General features: G+C 54.7%; 9 protein-coding genes across 9 annotated transcripts; 3 read left to right on the top strand and 6 right to left on the bottom strand.

Moving 5' to 3' along the window:
* Positions 1-14: 14 nt before the first annotated feature.
* Positions 15-1,799, bottom strand: ATEG_01984 (putative iron-regulated transporter; the record flags this gene model as incomplete). The annotated part of the gene is made up of 6 exons (XM_001211162.1): positions 15-281; positions 333-869; positions 919-1,076; positions 1,125-1,164; positions 1,214-1,365; positions 1,445-1,799. 6 exons carry the CDS (start codon positions 1,797-1,799, stop codon positions 15-17), a joined length of 1,509 nt encoding a protein of 502 aa, XP_001211162.1.
* Positions 1,800-2,294: 495 nt separating this feature from the next.
* ATEG_01985 (Kelch repeat protein) lies at positions 2,295-3,517 on the top strand (the record flags this gene model as incomplete). The annotated part of the gene is made up of 3 exons (XM_001211163.1): positions 2,295-2,457; positions 2,508-3,199; positions 3,413-3,517. The coding sequence occupies 3 exons, from the start codon at positions 2,295-2,297 to the stop codon at positions 3,515-3,517; spliced, it is 960 nt and encodes a 319-aa protein (XP_001211163.1).
* Positions 3,518-3,654: 137 nt separating this feature from the next.
* ATEG_01986 (mitochondrial 37S ribosomal protein mS47) lies at positions 3,655-5,234 on the bottom strand (the record flags this gene model as incomplete). The annotated part of the gene is made up of 3 exons (XM_001211164.1): positions 3,655-4,860; positions 4,957-5,118; positions 5,184-5,234. 3 exons carry the CDS (start codon positions 5,232-5,234, stop codon positions 3,655-3,657), a joined length of 1,419 nt encoding a protein of 472 aa, XP_001211164.1.
* Positions 5,235-5,738: 504 nt separating this feature from the next.
* On the bottom strand, positions 5,739-6,476 carry ATEG_01987 (mitochondrial 54S ribosomal protein uL4m; the record flags this gene model as incomplete). Its single annotated transcript, XM_001211165.1, has 1 exon — positions 5,739-6,476. The coding sequence occupies one exon, from the start codon at positions 6,474-6,476 to the stop codon at positions 5,739-5,741; it is 738 nt and encodes a 245-aa protein (XP_001211165.1).
* Positions 6,477-6,956: 480 nt separating this feature from the next.
* Positions 6,957-8,269, top strand: ATEG_01988 (mitochondrial 54S ribosomal protein mL38; the record flags this gene model as incomplete). The annotated part of the gene is made up of 2 exons (XM_001211166.1): positions 6,957-7,494; positions 7,545-8,269. 2 exons carry the CDS (start codon positions 6,957-6,959, stop codon positions 8,267-8,269), a joined length of 1,263 nt encoding a protein of 420 aa, XP_001211166.1.
* Positions 8,270-9,610: 1,341 nt separating this feature from the next.
* Positions 9,611-10,398, bottom strand: ATEG_01989 (OBAP family protein; the record flags this gene model as incomplete). Its single annotated transcript, XM_001211167.1, has 3 exons — positions 9,611-9,633; positions 9,687-10,142; positions 10,179-10,398. 3 exons carry the CDS (start codon positions 10,396-10,398, stop codon positions 9,611-9,613), a joined length of 699 nt encoding a protein of 232 aa, XP_001211167.1.
* Positions 10,399-10,605: 207 nt separating this feature from the next.
* Positions 10,606-13,504, bottom strand: ATEG_01990 (uncharacterized protein; the record flags this gene model as incomplete). The annotated part of the gene is made up of 12 exons (XM_001211168.1): positions 10,606-10,689; positions 10,739-10,765; positions 10,817-10,951; positions 11,003-11,094; positions 11,157-11,367; positions 11,420-11,453; positions 11,508-11,579; positions 11,645-11,956; positions 12,156-12,563; positions 12,625-13,119; positions 13,176-13,315; positions 13,385-13,504. The coding sequence occupies 12 exons, from the start codon at positions 13,502-13,504 to the stop codon at positions 10,606-10,608; spliced, it is 2,130 nt and encodes a 709-aa protein (XP_001211168.1).
* Positions 13,505-13,886: 382 nt separating this feature from the next.
* On the bottom strand, positions 13,887-15,053 carry ATEG_01991 (uncharacterized protein; the record flags this gene model as incomplete). Its single annotated transcript, XM_001211169.1, has 1 exon — positions 13,887-15,053. The coding sequence occupies one exon, from the start codon at positions 15,051-15,053 to the stop codon at positions 13,887-13,889; it is 1,167 nt and encodes a 388-aa protein (XP_001211169.1).
* Positions 15,054-16,200: 1,147 nt separating this feature from the next.
* ATEG_01992 (uncharacterized protein) lies at positions 16,201-16,554 on the top strand (the record flags this gene model as incomplete). The annotated part of the gene is made up of 1 exon (XM_001211170.1): positions 16,201-16,554. One exon carries the CDS (start codon positions 16,201-16,203, stop codon positions 16,552-16,554), a length of 354 nt encoding a protein of 117 aa, XP_001211170.1.
* Positions 16,555-20,004: the final 3,450 nt, after the last annotated feature.

A 20,004-nucleotide genomic window follows, 5' to 3' on the forward strand; every position in this document is an offset into this window, starting at 1 on the left:
TATATTTCAGAAATTCACGGTGATGGGCTTGGAATCGGTCGTAGGCCTTTGTCGCCCCCGAAACACTTGGACGTATGCAACAGATGTCCCCGTTCGCGTCGCACATAAGCTGCAAAGAAGATCGCTGCCGCACCAATGGCCCCATAGCTGATAAAAACGGGGTACTTGAACTGTTCCGGGCGCGAGAAAACAATTGTCGTAGCAAATGAGAGCAGTTCAAAAATATTCTGCAACGCCATTTCCGTAGAGGAGAATCGCGCTCGTTCATGCTCGGCGATACCCTGTTGTAGTGAATTAGTGCGAGTATACGTAACTATGTGGTGTCAACCTACGTCTTGAATCAAAAATTGAACAGAGAGGTCGAATCCCCACAGACCGATCCGGCTCAACGCCACCCCGACTATGAGACTGACGGCGACCACCTGCGAATTCCTCTCGAGAAAGGCAAATCCAGCGACTGCAGCAGCTAGACAACCAAATTGCCAGTTCAAAAACCACAATCCTGACCGAATTGGTCCGATGCGGTTCATGACGATTGGGGCGGCCCAGGTTCCGGACAACTCTGCCACTACGGCTCCGATCCTCATACAGCTCACTTCCAAGGCGCTGAATCCGGTGTGGAGCAGATAGGTTACCATCGTCGTGCCAAAGGAAAGAACAGTCAGATACAGGAGGCTTAATGAAAATGAGGCCAAGAAGACTCGACTCGACACGTACTCCTTCCAAGGGGCGACAGCCCGATGGATGTATCGTACCACACTGTAGATGCCAGCACGGTGACTATTGGAGTCTTGCACATGATTGGCACCGTCCTCTTCGTTCTCGGAAGCGTCACGATGGCGTTCCAGTTCTGGCACCACCTTGTATACCTGCAGTATATGAGCGACCAGTACGGGAGTACACAGACAGTAAGCCTACCTGTGCGATCGCAATGTATTCGACAACCACGCAGGACACATTGACCCCGAGGACTGTCCATATAGCTGCTCTAGTGGAGAAGCCATCCAGAAAGGAGATGACGACAGGCGCAAGGAGTTTGCAGATGAGATCGATCCGCCTCATGGACGCGTTTAAGCCTAGACTAATCAGAAGTGCCGAGACGATAGTGTCAAGTAGTGTCCTACCTTGTCTTGAATACTGTAAAGCATCCGAGATGACGACGGCCTATTGTAAAATGAGAATGGTTCCTATAGTCGATAGAGACATCTCCTACCCAATCCCGCTCGACAGAGACGGTATTCACGTTCGCTGCGAGTTTCTCAACGCAGGCCAGTAAGGCGATCGCCGTGAACAACAGCGGTGAGAAATAGGTCAGCTCGGAGCTGCGGTTCAAGAGGTGGACAAAGCAAGCGCAGGATGCCGCAACTGGCAAACGTTGCCATACTAGGTTGTCTTAGTCTATATCCCTGCATGCGTGGTGAGGCGCGGCTAGGCGCAAACATACTGATAGAATGTCGGATTGTCGTTAGACGGTTCGATCGATCCACCATAGACCCAAGCCACGATGACAACAGCACGGCCGACAACGAGCGCCCCAGCGCGTAGATGGAGGCATAGAGTAATGTTCCAGGGAAAATGGAAGCCAAGAACAGGACTGAGCCGAATTCAAACATGCGGGAGTTCCATGTGGACAAGGTATGCGAGACGTATAGTCGGAAGAGTACATGCTTCACCCTCCGCGACGGAGCCTCCACCGGCTCAGGGGATGGAGAATGCGGCAAAAGATGGTCGGTTATGTCTGCCGTCGCATCAGGGTCCATGATGTCTGGCTCATGGTGCGGAGGGGGTGCGTTGGACATGGTAGTGGTTAGGCCATGCGCGGTTGATTAGGGTTGGGAGAAGTCTGGAAGGTCAAGTGGTGGCAACAGGTATCTCGCGAGATCCTCAGCGCATAAGGACAACACGGGACATACAATATTATCGTACTCATGATCCGAATGGTGAGGGGAGTGACATGATCTGGAATGCACGGAACAGACGACGTTGAAGGGCGATCTAGAGCCACCAATTGCCGATGGCCCCCAAGGTCCCCACACAGCATGCCTAATCGAGTAAGCACGGCAGATCAACCCTCACTCCTAAGATACTTACCTCAACTACCAACTACCTAGTTAACGTACTACCAAGGTACCTGTGCTAACTGTTGGGATATGAGCCACACTGTAGGGTCAATCATGTGACTGTCCCGGTCAACCCATTGGGGAGCCATGGGGTACTAATCCCGCCGACTTCTGCCCTCTACTTACGTCTATGTAGTAGTCATACTGCAGACAAGATACATCCATCCCACAACCATGGCCACAGCAACATGGTCGAAACTCCTCTCTGCCGACATCCTGCAGCGCTCCTCGCAGATTATCTCCCTCACCCCTGACAATGTCTACATCTTTGGCGGGGAGCTGCGTCCCCGCGAACCCCGCGATAACGACGTCCACGTCGTCCAGACATCGCCTCCACGTCGGTTGCCCTCAATGCACTCCAATGCCCTCCCAACTAACCTACAACAGACACCTCGTCTACCATAACTGCCGCCACATCATCTCCCAGCCCCTCCCCACGGGTCGGTTCCGCCTCGACCACCCTCCACGGGAAGATATACCTCTTCTCCGGCCGCGGCGGGGTAGCCATGGCCGCGATCGAAGAGAACGGCGGGCTCTGGGAATTCACCCCGACAACCTCCACCTGGCGTCTCATCACGCCCGCCTCCTCCACCGCACCGTACCCACCCGCGCGCAGCTACCACTGCATGGCCAACGACGGCGACGACACCATCTACGTGCACGCGGGCTGTCCCGAGAAGGGCCGGCTATCCGACCTCTGGGCGTTCCGTCTGTCGAGCCGTGAGTGGACGACGCTGGCCGCCGCGCCGGACCCGCCGCGCGGTGGCACGTCCATCGCCTTCGCGGACGGACGCCTGTACCGCATGAACGGCTTCGACGGGAAGGCCGAGCAAGGCGGCCACGTCGATGTGTACGACCCGTCGACGAATGTCTGGACGACCCATGCGTTTGAAGCGGATGGTGTGGCTGGTCCCGGACCACGGAGCGTGGCTGCTTTGCTCCCCGTCCGGCTGGACAGCGGGCTCTGGCTGGTCACGCTCTTCGGTGAGTGCGATCCGAGCGCTTTGGGTCATCAGGGAGCCGGGAAGATGCTGGGGGATGTGTGGGCATTCCATGTGGAGGATCGGGTGTGGAAGAAGGTAGATGTCGCTGGGTCAGAGGCGCCTCGTCCGCGTGGATGGTTTGCGGCGGATGGAGATGGAGGGAGGACTATCGTCGTACAGGGGGGTTTGGATGAGTCGAACCAGAGACTTGGAGATGTGTGGAAGCTCTCATTTTGAGCACGGTCGACTATAAGATTGACGCTTGGCTTGGTCTGTCTGTGGGGTTATTATATATGTGACATTTGTAAGACTTGGAGATTGCGGCTAGACTGGATATATGTATATCACTCGACGATCAGAATCACCTCCGCAAATGCCTTCCTCTCGCAGAAGACTCCCAATAATATTGCATAGATATCCCATTAGAAGAGTCACTACGTCCATACACACAAAGTACTGTGGTTCGGTCTAAATTGAACTATACGATAAATACACGTCATATTATACCCATGTGCAACCCAAAAAAATCACGTTTAGTTTTCTAGTCAGTATCACTCCACCCATTGCAGGCCCTCGGGGGTTCTCACAGTCCGACGAGCCAACACCTCAGCCACCTTCTCGCGGACACCCTCCTTGTTACCCCACTTCTGGACAAACTCACTGACGACCTTGTCCTGGGCCTGCGTGTTACCGCGCACAACCTTCTCGATCTCCGCCTCGCTGGGGAGAGCGTAGTGCGCATGCGGGTAGTTGTCGTAGTCGGTCTCGCTCAGAAGCGGCAGACGAGTCTCGCCCTGGGGGATCTGGAAGAAAGCATCGACATCGGCGTTCGTAACTTCTTGCAGAGTGGCGGGCTGCCACGAGGCCTGGCGCGCGGGTTTGGACATCAGACGGGCCTTGACGCCCTCGACGAAGTCGGGGTGCTGCATGAACTTGGCGGCGATGTGGTGCTCGCGCTGGAAGGTCTCGGAGATGGACCACTTCTTGCCGACGCGCATCTGGCGCAGGGCCACGCGCAGCGAGGTGGGCGAGCGGATGGAGAGCGTCTGCAGCGTCTTCTGCGCCCATTCCTTGTGCTCGGTTTCCTTCTCCAACGCCTCCAGGATCTCCTCCACGGTGTTGAACTTGAAGCAGCGGTCAATGGCGCTGCGGAGGCTGCCAGCCAGGAGCATAGGCTCCTCCTGCAGAGAGGGAAGACCTGTGGAGAACTCAGCCATGGTCTTGTTGACCAGGTCGAGACGCTCCGGGAGGGATGCGGAGTCCTTGAAAACCAGCTCGGCCAGGCGGGAGGTCAGGTTGCTGAGGACACTCGAGTGCAGGTAATGCGTGGCGATGCCGGCGTAGAGGGTCTGAACGCCCGTCAGTCGCTCCGAGGTAAGGGCCAAGTAGGTACCGACTTCACCATCGAGACGAGGGAGGAAGAACGAGCCGCCCACATCCGGGAAGAAGCCGATGGTCGTCTCGGGCATGGCGAAAACGGTGCGCTCCGTCGCAATGCGGAAGGGGGCGTGCACGCTGAGTCCGACACCACCGCCCATGGTGATGCCATCCATAACGGAGATGAAGGGTTTGGGGTAGGTCGCAATGGTGTGGTCGAGACAGTATTCGAGGCCGAAGAAATCGGTGGACTTTTGCTGGCCCTCGGGACCTTGTTCGTTCTGTAGGGCCAGAGCGGCAACGTCACCTCCAGCGCAGAGCGCCTTGGATCCAGCGCCGGAGACCATGACCACATTGGCGAGTTGAGATTTCTCCCATTCCTAAGTCATTCACACAGGTGGTTAGCCAATGCCGCTGTTGTTTCCCACCATGCCATCACCGTGCCGCATATATCAATCGTCGCAAGAGCCGCTAACCTTCAGTCGAGGGAGGATCTTCCGAGCCATCGATCCATTCAGAGAATTGAGCTTCTTGGGTCGGTTGAGCTCGATCAATCGGACTCCGTAGAGGGAATTGAACAGAACGTCATCGGGCTCGTCGCCGGGCAGCTCTTTGGGGAGATCGGGAGAGGTGGACATCTGTCAACAGTCAGCCATGTTCGAAAGCGGATGCGACTGAGTAAATCCACAGGAAGAGTCCATACCTTGGCGGTTGAGCCAAAGGCCGGGTTGGTGACTTTGGCGCGGAGAGGCATGACTGCAGGGGAAGCACGCGAGATCCAGCTCGACGGCGTGGGAAGACGGCAGAAACTGTGACGAAGTAACATCGGGCAGACCTCAGCCTGAGTGTGGAGAAGGAAAGGAAAGAATTGGAGTAAGAGAATGGGGAGGGAGGGGGATCGTAATAAGGGAAACGAAGGATGAGCTCTTCTTCTCTTACGGCAAATCCATCTCCGCTTTTCGTCGCTCGACCTCGGAGTTTTTTTCTTTCCTCGCCGGGCCCATGTCCGACGGCAGCCGACGATATCGTCAATCTGCACGATCATTACTTGGGCAATTTCAGGCAAGTAGGTCTAGTTGCGCTGATCAGCTTCAATAGGCTTTTTTAGATTTATTGATACTCGGTAAATCCTACGTCTTAATTGTGGTCGGATCCTATGAATCCCTCACAATCACAAGCGAACCATATACAAGAGACCGAACAGTCCAATACAGAACCCACTATTTATACACAGAGAACAAAACAGTTGTAAACATGCTCAGTAATACAACGCCTTCGCAGGCTTCTGGTTCAAGTCCCGCGAGTGCTGCGCCAGCATCCGATCCAACGCTGCCTTCTCAATAATCAACCGTCCCGTCTCCAGCAAATCCTTCACATCGACATCGCCACGATCCAGGATCTTCGCATGCTCGCCCACCTGGCGCACCGTCTCAAACAGACCCTCGTCCAGCTGGTCCGTGATCAGCGTCGACCGTCCGTACTCCCGACCCCAGCAGTTGATCTTGAAGATATCCTGGATCAGATGCGGCGTCGCATCCTCCGGGATCGAAATTTCGTTGTCGATGATAATCAGCTGGCCACGCTTGTAGCGGTAGCTGAGAGCCGTGCGCCACGCCTGGTCGTAGATCTTCCGAGGCAGTTCCGTGGAGAAGTCGCGCGGATGCGGTCCAAATGCAACACCACCACCCTTTCGGATGGGCGATTTCTTGTCGCCCACACGCGCCCGACCCGTGCCCTTTTGAGGATAGAGCTTCCGATTGCTTCCGTGCACATCGGCCCTCCACTTAGTGCTCGCAGTACCTTGCCGGGTCATGTCGCCTTCGTATACAACGGCCCGGTGGAGAAGGTCTTTTCGCAGGGGCATCAAAAGGTGGCTCTGGGGGTATTCGACAAAACGCAGGGGCTCCATCGATGGGAACGAGTAGGTGGTGGCTTTGACCGGCTGAGGAGACCACGCTGGTCTGGAGGATTCGGTAGTCTGGGCTTCGGTGGCCATCGTGCGCGTCCAGCTCTTTGCCAAACAACGTTGCTATAGGGTAATATATCCGTCAGTATTCATCCAAGCATGCACTATATTTTCAATGACCGCAAGACATGGATGGTCGTGATCAATCTTCGGGGAATTGTCGAGAGAAGGGACGTACCGTCGTGGCCTCAGACCCGGACAACAGACCCCCCGAACTGCGAGTGAGCCATCTTACAGCTCGAAGCGCATCCGATCCCGGCATTGTGTAAGATTCCTACACGACTGAGCGGGAGAGACGTGGAGGGAGGAAGAAAACGACTGCGACGGGGTGATAGCGAGGAGAGAACAGAGGCAGCAAAAGTTCGGCGGATGCGGCGCTAGCCCGCTGAGGCTTGGCTCCAACCCCGAAAAAAGTTCCGTCCGTCAGGAACCTCAAACTTCACCGTCCGCCTTCAACTTCCAGACACCACTCTCCATTTCTCCCCCTTCCCCCCTTTCCTACCCGCGACAATGGCTCATTGTGAGCGGGCATCGAAGCCACTGCTTCAATGCCTCCAGAGGACCTGCACCAAAGGCCTTCCCGGCCTCCAGGTGCAGTCCACCCGGGCCTTCCAAACAACCGCTCTTTTGCGCGAGGAGGCCCAGACCGAGGCCAAGAGCCAGCCATTCTACAAATCCCCTGATCCGGCACTGGTGACGAGTCCCAGGCTGGAGCGACGCCTGTTACGACAAGGAATCGCTCCTGTGGGTTCCCGTCGACGTCGCGCGGCCCTGCAAAACTCCGCCAACATTCCCTTCGAGCAATTGCCCTACCAGTGTTTCCAAGAGGCACGGAAGGTCCTCCTGGCGGACCGCGAGGAGAAACTGAAGCAGATCGCTGCGATGAGTGAGAAGATTGCAAAGTTGGAGGCGGTCCCGACCGAGCAGGCCGGAGGGGAACAAGTTAAGAAGTCGAAGCTGCGGGCAATGGAGCTTCATTTGGATCATCTGAAAATCCTGGCAGACGCCAACGATCCGTTGGTGAAGAAGAAGTTTGAAGACGGGCAGGGTAAGTGGTTCTTGGACAATCGCACCGCTTGGGGTCTGACGTTTCCACAGGTGACATGAGCAAGCCTATCTACCGCTACTTGGCCGATCGGAAGTGGAGGGAATACCGCCGCAAGATCCTCGTCCAAAGAATTACCCAGATGAAAGTCATTCCCGACGTCCTACCTCACTGCGATCCGATCGTCGACACCAAGCTCTACTTCGGTCGCAACATGGTGCAGCCGGGAGAATTCGTCAACTCCCAAGAGAGCACGTCAGCTCCCAAACTGGACGTGCAACTCTTCGACCGGGGTGAGAAGCTCGTGACTATCGCGGTCGTCGACCCCGATGTACCCAACGTCGAAAAGGACGGATTCGACTACAAGACGCATTACCTGGCCGTCAACATCCCGATCTCAGCCACGTCCACCAAGGTCGACCTCTCCAAGCTGTCGACCGAGTCGCAAGTGGTTCTTCCCTGGCTGCCCCCGGTTGCGCAGAAGGGAAGCCCCTATCACCGGCTGTCCCTGTTTGTGATGGAGCAGAAGGACTCGCAGCCGCTGGACTTTGCCGCCGTGAAGGCCAAGGAGACCGACCGCGATAACACGCTCCTCCGCACGCTCCAGGCGCGGTATCACCTGAAGCCGATTGGTGCGCACCTGTTCCGCACCCAGTGGGATGAGACGATGGAGGCGGTGATGAAGCAGCTCGGATACCCCGAAGCGGACATGGAGCTGCGTCGGAAGCGCGTCGAGCCTCTCCCTTACAAGCGCAGAAACCCCTCCACGTTCCGGTGATGGGTGGTTCTCCGGTATCTTCTTTAGGTGTTTATCTTTGGTTCGAAATCTGTACTGTACAATTGATATGTATGAATATGCACACAGTTCCAACTCCAGTCAAACGCCCCAACTCCATCCGGTGTAGCCATGCGTAAATGTAGAATACAATCCTAATCTTCCAACTGAGCCGGCTGCAGGGTATTGCGCACCCACTGCATCTTCGACGGCGGCCAGACGCGAGCGATGATCTTGCCATTGATGAGGCCCATCGGGACGGGGCCATAGTTCCGTGAGTCTCTCGACCAGGGCAGATTGTCGCCAGCAAGATAGACATGGCCTTCGGGGACCTAACACAGCTCTCCATTAGTCACAATCACCACCACGACCCCCGCCGACCCAACGCACCTGGATCATCTCCTGATCCTTCCCGACCTCCGTACTAAACGGTTGGTCGCGACAGATGAAATCCCCCGGCATACCCAGCACCCGCTTTGCGCCGTTCATGCCCAGAAAGGTCGGATGGTAGAACCGCACCACGTCGCCGACCTCGATACCTTTGCCGTGCCTGTGCACCCGCGAAATCATCAGGTAGTCGCCGCGAGGACTGAACGTGGGGTACATCGACGGGCCTTCGCTGAGCTGGACGGTGATCAGATGCTCCCAGGCCAGGGTGCAGGCGCAGAACAGACCGAGCCCATCGAGGGCGAGGCGGAAGGCCGCGCCGGGAGAGGACCTCCTCAACGCTTCACGGAATAATCGCTCCATTGTAACAGGGTCGCATTCTGGTAGATTTTGGTCCGTAGACGAGATGGGGTGCTGTGAGGGACTGGTGATGCTCGGAGCTTCGGCGGAGCTTCCGTGTCACGTGGATGGGAGTTTAAAAAGCCCGTCGGTGGGGTGCGGCAGGTTTTTCATTCTTCTCTTCCTCGAGAATTGTCGCTCAACAATCATCGTGATCAATGAAGATATCGATGGATATGGATGAAGTCTATGACTGAAGCTGTATAATGTCTACAGCTCAGTCTTCTGGACAGTCTCGATGCACTGCATGGCTTGGTTAATGCTGCCCGCCAGATGCTTGCTATCGTTGACCTGAGCATACACCGTACTGTACGCCGCTTCTAAATTGCTAGAGCTCGTCGTTGTCGAAATTAAACACCAGAACGCGCGAGTGTGGACAGAGAAGCAAGATGAACTACAATTGTCACGCAAGTGGCAGATCCCAGAACGATAGCTCGGCTTGGACCCCATTTAACTATGGGAATGGGAAGCTGAGTGGTAAAGAAGGGACACAAATAGATACCTCATTACAGTCAATGCATGGAATACAACTTTTCCATTCCTGCCGCTGGCATATTACTACTTCCACATCGCATCCGCATCTATCCCGACATTAGCACCCGTACACACCACAAAGGAGACATGCACTACTCACCAGGATGCGTCTCCGGCGACTCAATATCCCTCCTCTTCTCCGCCTTCACGCGATGGTCCGTCCCAAACCGCTCATTCCGCTCCTGGCACAACCCATCCAACCCCCCAGGATGTGCCATCCGCACTCTCTCATCAGAGGTAAAGCTGCCCATCAGCTGCGGCGGACCAAGGGGCACCTGGTCGCCGCGATCAACCTGCCAGAAGTGATACGTCTTCCCATAGAGCGGGATAATATCTCTCATCTCGGCCGTTTCAGCGGCGTCCCACGCGGCGTCCGGCACAAGCGCCGGCGCAGGCATGATGAGCATCCCGCTTTTGACTTCGTATTCGTGCGTGTGCCACAGTTTGCGCTCTTCCGGGGGCAGCGTCTGGAACAGACGCGGGGTGATCATGTATTCGACGCCGAGGAGGCGGGCGTTGGGCTTGGTCGAGTCGTAGAGGAGGCATTGGCGGAGGTCTGGCGGTCGTTAGAGTAGTCTATGAGATATTCCACGGGGAAGGATCTTGCCTTCGGTGACATGCGCGCAGTAGTGGTTGGCTTCTACGCATCGCGTCGGGTCGTCGGCGTATACATGGAAGGCGTTGAGATGGGCGCAGATCTGCTGCGTCGGGGTGAAGTCCTGCACCATGGAGGCGCCGCCCTCGAGAACGCGGCTTTTGGCGGTGCGAGGATCCCCGGGGACGTTGTTGTTGTCTGTTGGGATATCGGACATTATTCAGGCAGGAAATATAGGATTAGTTCTGTCTAGCTACAGATATTGAGGTGCAGGAGTTTGTTTATAAGGAACGGCGTGTAGATGTGGCACCTTACGTCACAATGATCACCAACAACACCGGACGATTTTGCTTATTGCATATTTACGGAGTAGACCCATCTACCATCGCGCTCATATATTTTTGATTCTTACGCACAAGTCTCCTTACATAGCGTTCTTCATCTCCCGCAGAGCTGCCATCACCTCCACCGGGTCCGTCTTGCCCGTCTTTTGCTGGATCTCGGGGTCCTGTAGATCAACTGTTAGCTTCACATAGAGCATTGATCAAACAACTTACATTAACCCGCATGAACACATTATGGAGCTGTTGTGCAGTCAGCATATGGTCAACGTCACTAGCAACAAGAGACCCTACCTTCTCATCTCCAATGGTGAATTTGCCCTGGGTCTGTTGGTTCTGCTCGGCGAATGCCGCAAGTTTCTTAATAGGCTCCGACTGGGAAACAGCGAGACAGAACTTGACATTGCCCTTTGTGTACTCGTGGCCAGGCTGTGTCCATCAGATTCCGCGGCTCGTTTCAATATGAGAAGTGGAACGTACATAAACCTTAGTGTCATCCGGCAGAGACGCAAGCGTCTCGTTCAACGCCTTGTGCATCTCGGGAGCCGTACCCTCGAAGAAGCGACCACAGCCTAGACGCGCGTCAGCACTCTGCAGACGGCGACCGCCTCCAGATCTACATGGCAAGACTCACCCCCAATGAACAGGGTGTCGCCGGTGAAGACCACCCGCTCGTCGCCATCCTGCATGAAGTAGCAGATGCTATCTTGAGTGTGGCAGGGGGTGTGAAGGGCTTTGACGGAGATGCGTTCACCGATGGTGAACGTCTCCCCGTGCGCAGGAGTCTTAGTGACAGACTGGCAGTTTGCTCCACCGATGACGGGGAGTTGGCCGAAGGTTTTGAGCTGCGCATATCAGCCATTGGACGCGCCCTCGCGGGTCATGGATCTAAGTTACCATTTCGTTGTTGCCGCCGGCGTGGTCCCAGTGACTGAGGTAGTAAGGTCAGCGGATGCACTCATCTGCCAACAGGATCCGAACATACTGGTGGGTGTTCACGATCGCCGTGAGATCAATCTTGCCCGCCTTGATTTGCGATTGCAATTCCGGGGCGACCCTACATGATCAGCCAGCCATCCCACTGACAGTAGGTCTGTAGACCAGGTGGCATATTCGACTCACTCGGGCGGATTAGCAGGGTCAATGATCACCGACTTCTTGGTCGGTTCGTCCGTCACCAGGTAGGCATAGTTGTTGCCCTTCCCGGTCCCTTTGGAAGTGAGCAAACGCACCACGCTACAGGTATGTTGGTTGACGTACACATGGGAATCGACTGGATATGCATCTTTCTGGACTGCGACACTCGTGTAGAAGACAGGGTAAATCGGGAGCGGGTTACAATCGACGGTCGAATGTTTCTTGCGAGGAAGCTCATGGGGAGAGGGAGCTTGCAGCTGAGCGATGCGGGGTGAGATGGTTGTACTTCGGAGTGATCTTCGTAATCATATCGACGCGCCGCTGATTAGCCATTACCTCATAGCTGCACCGCCACTGTGGCTCACACTATCTGACCCTAACGATACAGAACTACGGAGTATGCACAAGGGAATACATAGAACAGATGATTAAATGTATTGGTGTGTATCAGACAACTCCCAATGGCCGACTATTCCATGTCTCTGGAGCATCCCACCCAAACGCCTTCAAGTCGACATCCTCCTTCAATGCCTCCGTAACCATCTCTGTCTCCATCGACCGATCCAAGTCGACCAGTCGCGGCAGACCATCATCCAGATTGCATAACGTCTCCTTCAACAGCGCCGTCCAGTGATTCGTAGCCCCCTCACAGACTGACTTCAAATATGCACGCGGAAGCAACCACCGTCGAGACTCCCAATCCGACGATCTAAGAATATGGTCCAGCCACAGATAGATCCCCTCGCAGCGCGCATCGTTCTTCGCATCTTGGGACGGGGCCTCGTACGCCAGCGCATCGACCATCCCCTCCAACAAGGCGGGCACAAATGGCGGATACCCCTCTGCAATACTCTGCAAGAATCGGTCCCATTTCGCAAACTCGTCCGCCAGGGGACTCCCAAGCCTGTATTTGCGTTAGCTCCGGCGACACATCCAAAACCCAAGAAGGAAAACGGAACACTCACCCACGTCCGGACGGCACCAGAACTGCCTCCTCCAGGAGCACCCTCGCCAGCGCAACGCCCCCCTTACCGCAGCTCTTGCACACCGAGACCAACTGCGTCGCGACCGACGCCTGCTGCTGCTGCACCTTGCGCTTCTTCCGCGGCGGTTCCGTCGTCTCCCCACCGTCCCCGAGCAGCGGCTCCAGACACCGCCTGACGACTGCCGTCACAGGCTCCAGGTCATCCGCATCGTCGGCGTCCACCCCATCCGTCGGGGCAGTCAGCGCGTCCGGGCCCAGCACCGTGGCGACATCCGTCTTGGCCCAGTAATAGTCCCAGAGCCACTCGAGCGAGCGCTGCGTCGCGTTCCGCAGCACCGTCAGGGACGGCAACTCGCGATGCGTCGCCTCGTGTCGCAGTTCCACGAACGAGGCGGGTAGACCCAGGTCCACGGCGCGCTGGAACATGGTCTTACGCTGGCCGTGGAGTTTCGAGTCCACCAGGCCCGTCACGAACCTACGTCATTAGTACGCAGAGTCCGTAGGAACCACCCTACTCCGGAGGGGACGTACCGACAAAACGCGGCCGAATAGGTGGCGCGGATGGAAAAGACGGAGTTTTTCTGCGCATCGTCGTGCAAGATAGCATCTGTGAGCAGGGCCGTCGCCTCCACTGCGTGAGGGAGGTTTCCGCGGATCTTCCAGACGGATATCTGTCGCCCTGGGTTAGGACATATAGTACTTATATATGTAACTCGCTGATAGATATTGCGAGGGCATACCGTAGCGCACGCCTTGGACCGCAGATCGGGGCCGTCATAGGTTAGCGGAGGGTAAAACTGATCTCGCACAGCGAGGAGCTGGGAATGTTCCTTCCATGGGGTGAAAATGACTTTCGCCATTGTATTTTGCCCAGTGAGGTGACCTTGGATTTCGAGTGTACTTCCTATGGACATTCATGTACCTTGGGATTTTTATACTCGGATCATCATTTCTCCGTCCGCGGCGTCTTATCGCCCCTATCTCTCAGCGTCTCTTTGGACTACCCCTACTGTTTCTACGAATGAATTGGTTGAATGCAGACCATAACTGTGGCAGATAATCCAGTTGTCGCACGTTTTTAACGACACTAAGTCTAAGTTCTAATACATGCTCGCAGGTAAATCAGACTCATCCGTCCCCAGGGTATACCGTGTACATGAAACGCCAAAGCCAGTACTCCACGCTATGCAATCATCATAACAAAGGAAAGAAGCAACAAAGGAGGGTCGAAAATCAACAGGGTTACAGCCATCCGTATCCATAGCTCATGCAAGGCTGACTTCCCAGATTAAAAAAGCTTTGGTATGCCGTTGCCGGCTGCTCGGGCTCGTCGTCCTCGAAGAAGAAGGATTTTTGCATCATGCTCGTGGCAGATTTGGTCGGTTGTTGGGCCGGTTGGCTCTCTTTGGTGACTCCGTGGTTCGTCTCGTCCTCGCTTTCGGCATCTTGGTTGTCGTCTCCCTCGTCATCCGACGGGGTGAACGTCTCCTCCAGCTTCAGGCCCTTGCCGAGACGTCCTTGGGAGGAGTTGGGACACGTTTCCGGTTGGTTGTACAGACCCATACCGACGAGTTCGTCCCCGGTGTCGGACTCCTCCGATAGTGACTTGGTCATGGGTTCAGGTTGCTGGATGGGCAGGAAATCCGGCGTTGAAGGCCCGGACAGGCAACCGGACGAAGGGACGCTGGCATAACTCGAGCCAGGGATGTCTGTTGACGGCATGCTGTTCTGCATCGACATCATATCGAACGCCCAGGCGTCGGGCATTGGTTGGGCCATAGCGGGAACGTTTGACGAGACGGTGTCCCACGACAAGGGCTCGACCTGCGAGTCACCCATCTGCAAATAGGACGGCGGTTGCATAGAGACGTTTTCGGGCATGCCCCCAAAGGAGAAGGCGTCGGTGGTGGTCGACATGTCCGAGGTGGTGTACGACATGTCCGAGGTGGTGTACGATGGCATCATGTTGAAGTCTCCATAAGATGTTGGGGTCGGGTCAAGTTGGTGGGTGTTCAAGAGTGCAAGATTGTCGGCCACCGTGGTGGTGGGGAAGTACTGCGGCGAAGAATACTCGGCGGATGCCAGGGTCGCGGGATGCCAGCTGATCGGACGCGTGGCTCTCTTTTCGCGAATGGCCGAGGCCAACAGAGCCGGGTTGAAGGCGAGTTGATAGCCCTGGGTGGAGAACGGTTGTTGGTACTGAGGGGAGGTCTGGTAGGCCCTCCGTCTGCCTGCAGCGGAAGGGCTGTTTCCTGCACTCCGAGGTTTCATGATTCGACCGGTCTTTTTCGGTCTGGGGAAGGCATACATCAGGTCACCGACGGCGGAAGAGGGTAGACCTGAGTGGTTGTTGTTGTGAGGCCATTGAGCGCCTATGAAGGAGGCCGGTGGTTTATAGAAACCGGCCATGGAGACGAGATGATAAGGAGTCAGGAATGGAGAGGACTGTTGGGAGAGGGAGAGAGAGAGAGGTCAGGAGCAGTTTAAAAGAGGTGGAAGACGTCGACATACATAATGAGCATGCAATAAGGGAGAGCAGTGGAAGATGGGGCGGGTGAGGTAGGAAGGTTTATAAGGAATCTAGAATGCAGGTGGGATCCATGGGTGATTGCAGCAATCATGCAGCATGCAAAGGGATCTGTCTGAGGCCAGACGGATCGGGGTTCGAGACTTTATGGATTGAAGGATGACACAGGGGGCTGAGGTCACAAGGAGTACTACAGCGTAGGTAAGGTACTCGGCTTAGAGTATACAATGGGAGGGGAGGTAGATGTAACTGAGTCAATCGTGTAATAAATTAGGGCGATTCTAGGTAGAATAATAAAATATAGAAAATCGAAAAATATAATAATCAAGAATTAAAATAATAACTAGGAATAGATTATGGCTGATCTACCATCCGCCCCAGTCACTTCCGATCCCCATCAAACCAACCATGCTGGAAGGGAAGATGACACCGGCCGACGTTGACACTAACGAAAGGAGCCTAGAGTAGGTGCAGGTGGGGAAGATGGACGGTTAGGGAAGGAAGGAGAGACCTCGCCCTTTTTTTGTGATTTAGTTAGTGATTTACTCCGTAGTGATGATTCAGATGATCCGAGCTGCTGCTGATCGGGGTACAATGGCCCACTGCAGTGCGTCCATCAGTCAGTATCTGTGCTTATTTGTGTCTTACAGAGTATACCTAGTACAGAGTAGGTGGTTTATTGTTAGTTCTCTTGATTGCTTTTGTTACATACTGCATCTGATCAGAATACCTTCATCAGTAAATCAGTCAATCGATAAGTGAATTTTATTCGGAAATTCATATTTTTACAGACTACTACTATACATGGTAGTCTCTGATCCATGGTAGCGATAGTCATGGTGATGAAGGAATGGTGGGGAGAAAGAGGGGGGCCAAGGAAGGAAGAAAAAAAAAAAGAAATGAATGAATATAGTCGACCAAGTGGAGAGGATCAGACCCATGCAAAGAACAAACCCCAATGATTGGGTGGAAGTCGGGCAACCGGAGAGATGATGATGACGAGAATGGATTGGCTGAATCAGATTCATCATGCTCAACCTTCCTGAGCCCCATGGGATGGAGGCGGCTGTCTGGAAGCTCCGAGGGACGAGACCATGGCAGGGCATCTATGAGACACCATCGGAGAGATGGGCAAACCTTGATGCATCAAATGATACTCCGTACACGATACTACCCCGTATCGCCCGACAACGGACATTCTCGCCATCCAGGAAGTATACCTACCTAGTACCTTACTTGCCTCCACCGGTCACACCTCATCACCGTCGTCTCATCACGCACACCCCAGCACATCCAGCACATGCCAACCACAGAGGTGATACTCCAATATGCGAGGGAGACAAGAGCAGAATGTACCAGTCGAGTCGTCTGAAAGATACCTAGCCTACCTAGGCACCTAACTACCTACCTACTTACTCCGTACAGTACAGCACTATCGGACACGATCCAATCCTTGTTCTTTACTACTTCCCTGCCCTGGACCCAGTCCCCACAAGTTCACCGTTTCCAACGCGTCACAAGCCGGTTACGCAAGGGTTACAATCAACTGGATGGAGTCGGGTCCCCTAGCCAGGGTGCCTAACGACCCCTTGACATCCAGGCCAACGATTGTGAGTCGTTCGGGAAAATCCACCGCGGCATGAACAACATTCATCGGGTGGATTGCCCGGACACAACATGAATTCATCATCCTTTTTGTATACCTATAGTAATGTCGCAGGGAATACGATGGATGACGGGCTCTTCCTGCGTCCATTCCTTGTTGGCTCTCGGACTGGCCGGGCGCTTATCCCGCCCTCCTCTGCATCCGCCTTGTCCAACTGTCCGGTTGATCACTTTACTCGGTCTTCTCGCCCTGACTCGTTCAACCAAGATCTGCATCGCCTCCGGCAGTGTCGACCATACATCCCATTTCAACCATATTCATAACCGAAGACAAAGGAAAAGGCAAAAAATGAAAAAAGAAAAAAAAATTCCGTAGGCACATACATAATCATTGAAGCAGCCAAGACGTCAAGACGTCTCTCAACTCTGGGTGAACTGGAACCTCCATCCTGTCGGGCCATTCTGCACAGTTAATCTACTCAGTGGAGCCCCGGTTTCATAGTCTTCCATGTCGCCAGCCCGGTCGCCACCCGCGGAGTCTCGTCGGTGTGGAAAGGACACGGGACGGTCGGCTCCTGATGGAGAAACATCATCATTCTGGCGAGATGAACGGGGTCCGCCATAAACGACGCGAATTTGGTCCCATGCTCGACCAGTGGAGCCCCCAGAGATGTACGGTACGGAGCATGTTTCTGAGAAAGGAAAGGGACCAACGGATGCTTCCAGCCGCATCGACTTGGGACAGACAGACAACTCACCGGATCGGTAGAAGACGGGAGAACTGGGCGCCAATAGTAACGCTGGGTGGCTATGACAGGTCCAGCTGCACCACCACGCGGTCCTCCGCTCGATACCTTACCTGCCTAGGTAGCCTAGGGCCCGTCCGTCGTTCCGTCGAGGAGGGGGAGATTGCCCCAATGCGGGAACAAAGAAGTTTAACCCGGTCCAACACGCCATCTTCCTTCCAGAACCCAGGCCGCCCGCCCTTTTTTAGTAACGAGGCCCGGGGACCTGGCCCCAACCACCCTCCGTCGTCCAACTAACGATGAGCTAACCACGGCGTAACTACACTAACGACAACCGCCCCTCCTCGGCCATTGTTCGACCTGCTGGCTGAACACGACAGGGACCACATCGGGTGGACGAAGGAATCGAGTAGTCACGATAATCACTTCATCACGCCCTGAGAAACTAGGTTTCAACCAGTTATGGACCCATCATTCCCACAGCATACAGCCTGTACCTCCTTGTACCTTACTAAGGTACCTAGGTACTTCAGGTATGTACTGCGTACGGAGTACATGGACGGACAGAGTAATGGCGGACGATCCAATAGTCGCCGAGAATGAAATAATCTCCGGGCTTTGTCCCTGCCCAGAACCGACTGCTTGGGGAAGTGGGATCCGTGGCTTTTGATATTCGAATATTTTCCTTTGTGTGGTGCTTCGGACTAAACCCGTTCCAGCAGAGGACACGATGGAATCGACATCATCGAGGGCGACTAATCGGGCAATTAAGATCATCACTGGCGGTGGCCACAAATCAGAGGCCGGAGATTACAGGAGGAGATGCCGGGAACGCATGTGCCGCCCCACTGTGCCACCGCAGAGGAGCCTAGAAAGAGAAGAACAAAATTCCAGAAGGTCAGGGGTGCGGACGAGTGGATTCTCCTCCTTCGAGCCGACAAGAACGCAAGGCGAAAGACAGTGACGAGTGGGGCGTTCTCTACCGGGCTACCTGGCTACATTCGTTCGTCTTATTATTATTATTTCATTATTATTATGGAATATATTATTACTGATACCTACGGAGTATGGACACCTCCGTGGTCAAGGACTAAAGAAAGACGGAGGATGATAAAGACCCAGCAACAGGGATCCGGTCGGAGACTAACTCCTTTCGTCCAGTCTAGATATCACCAGCTCGACTCCTGACTCTCTCTCGATCCCCAGTGATGGTCACTACTACGTACTGCCGATCGTTTCCTGCCCCAGCTGCGGTTCCGCTTGCATACGAGACAACGACTGACATGCTAAGTTAGGTAGTAGGTTACCTTACTCTTACTATGGAGTACTTACTACATACTAACTAACTACTACTCGGGCCGGCGCTTACAGGGAAAATTCCCTGTAAGTGATCCATATTAATTCTTCCCCACCGGCCTGTTAGGAGCGAGGATTGGTCAACCGCCCATCCAAGCTAGTACGCCGTCGTGAGGCCTTTTGGACGCCATGTGCACCGGATATGGAGGAAAGTTGGGGTGGCTCCTAGCCTGTTCTTAGCCCCCCTCAATCGTTGTTCACGCCTCTCTTGGCTCCAGCGGCGCAGGTCCGGCCTGGCGGTGGAAATAAACATGTCCTTCTCCTCCCCGGCGGTTGAGGCGGCACATACATTGGTCAGTGGATATTCAGGTCTCCATGAGCGTAAGCTCTGTACTGTGTACGGAGTATACGTAACTCAATACGGCCGAGATAGGTGACCGACATACCAAAGGCAAATGGACTGAACCACTTGGTCTCGGAGAAAGTTCTCGACTATGTAGGGATCGACTCACTAGCCGGTCGACGGCTGATCAGGTTGCAACGCAAAAAGTCCAAGAATGCCGCCCTCTCTCCCATGGGTGGTTTCTTTTTGTCCCCCTCGAGAGGACTGGACTGACTTTGCACGCGGTCCGGACGGGGCACACTGGGCGTCTCTGCTTGACAAAGGACGATCCCATGAAATGTCTAGGATTCTTCCTACGCTGGTCTGACCAGGCCCAAGCGTCCAAACAATGGAAGTCGCCGGCGCTAAGCGAATTGGCTTGCCTTAGTGCCGTGTCATCACCCCTTCTTTTTGCCTGGACCCCGTGTGCAGGATGATTCAATCATGATTAACTACTTGGTGATTTCGTTTGATTGATATGAACCGCCCCTTGCAATGCTATTGGTGGAACCCGGCCATCGCCATCAGCAGATGGTCGGTCAGATTGAAAGGTTCGGACCTGAACAGCCGCATTCTTGACCCTGTTTTTATCGTATGACTTTGTTATTGGTGATGACCAGCCACCACTCCGAAAGGGAACGATGCTGCCTCACAACGAGGTCAGTGGGGAGCCAAGGCTTCTCCAAGCAAAGCCTGGAGAGGTGACACGAAGGTGCCAGCGCTCCAAATCGAGCCCTGTGCCGCAGTGGATGCGTTGGAAGCTGTCTCAACGAGTGAGACCGCTAGGGACCCAACTCCTAGGGA

Source organism: Aspergillus terreus, genomic scaffold (assembly GCF_000149615.1).
Source record: "Aspergillus terreus NIH2624 scaffold_3 genomic scaffold, whole genome shotgun sequence".
Taxonomy (NCBI): Eukaryota; Fungi; Ascomycota; class Eurotiomycetes; order Eurotiales; family Aspergillaceae; genus Aspergillus; species Aspergillus terreus.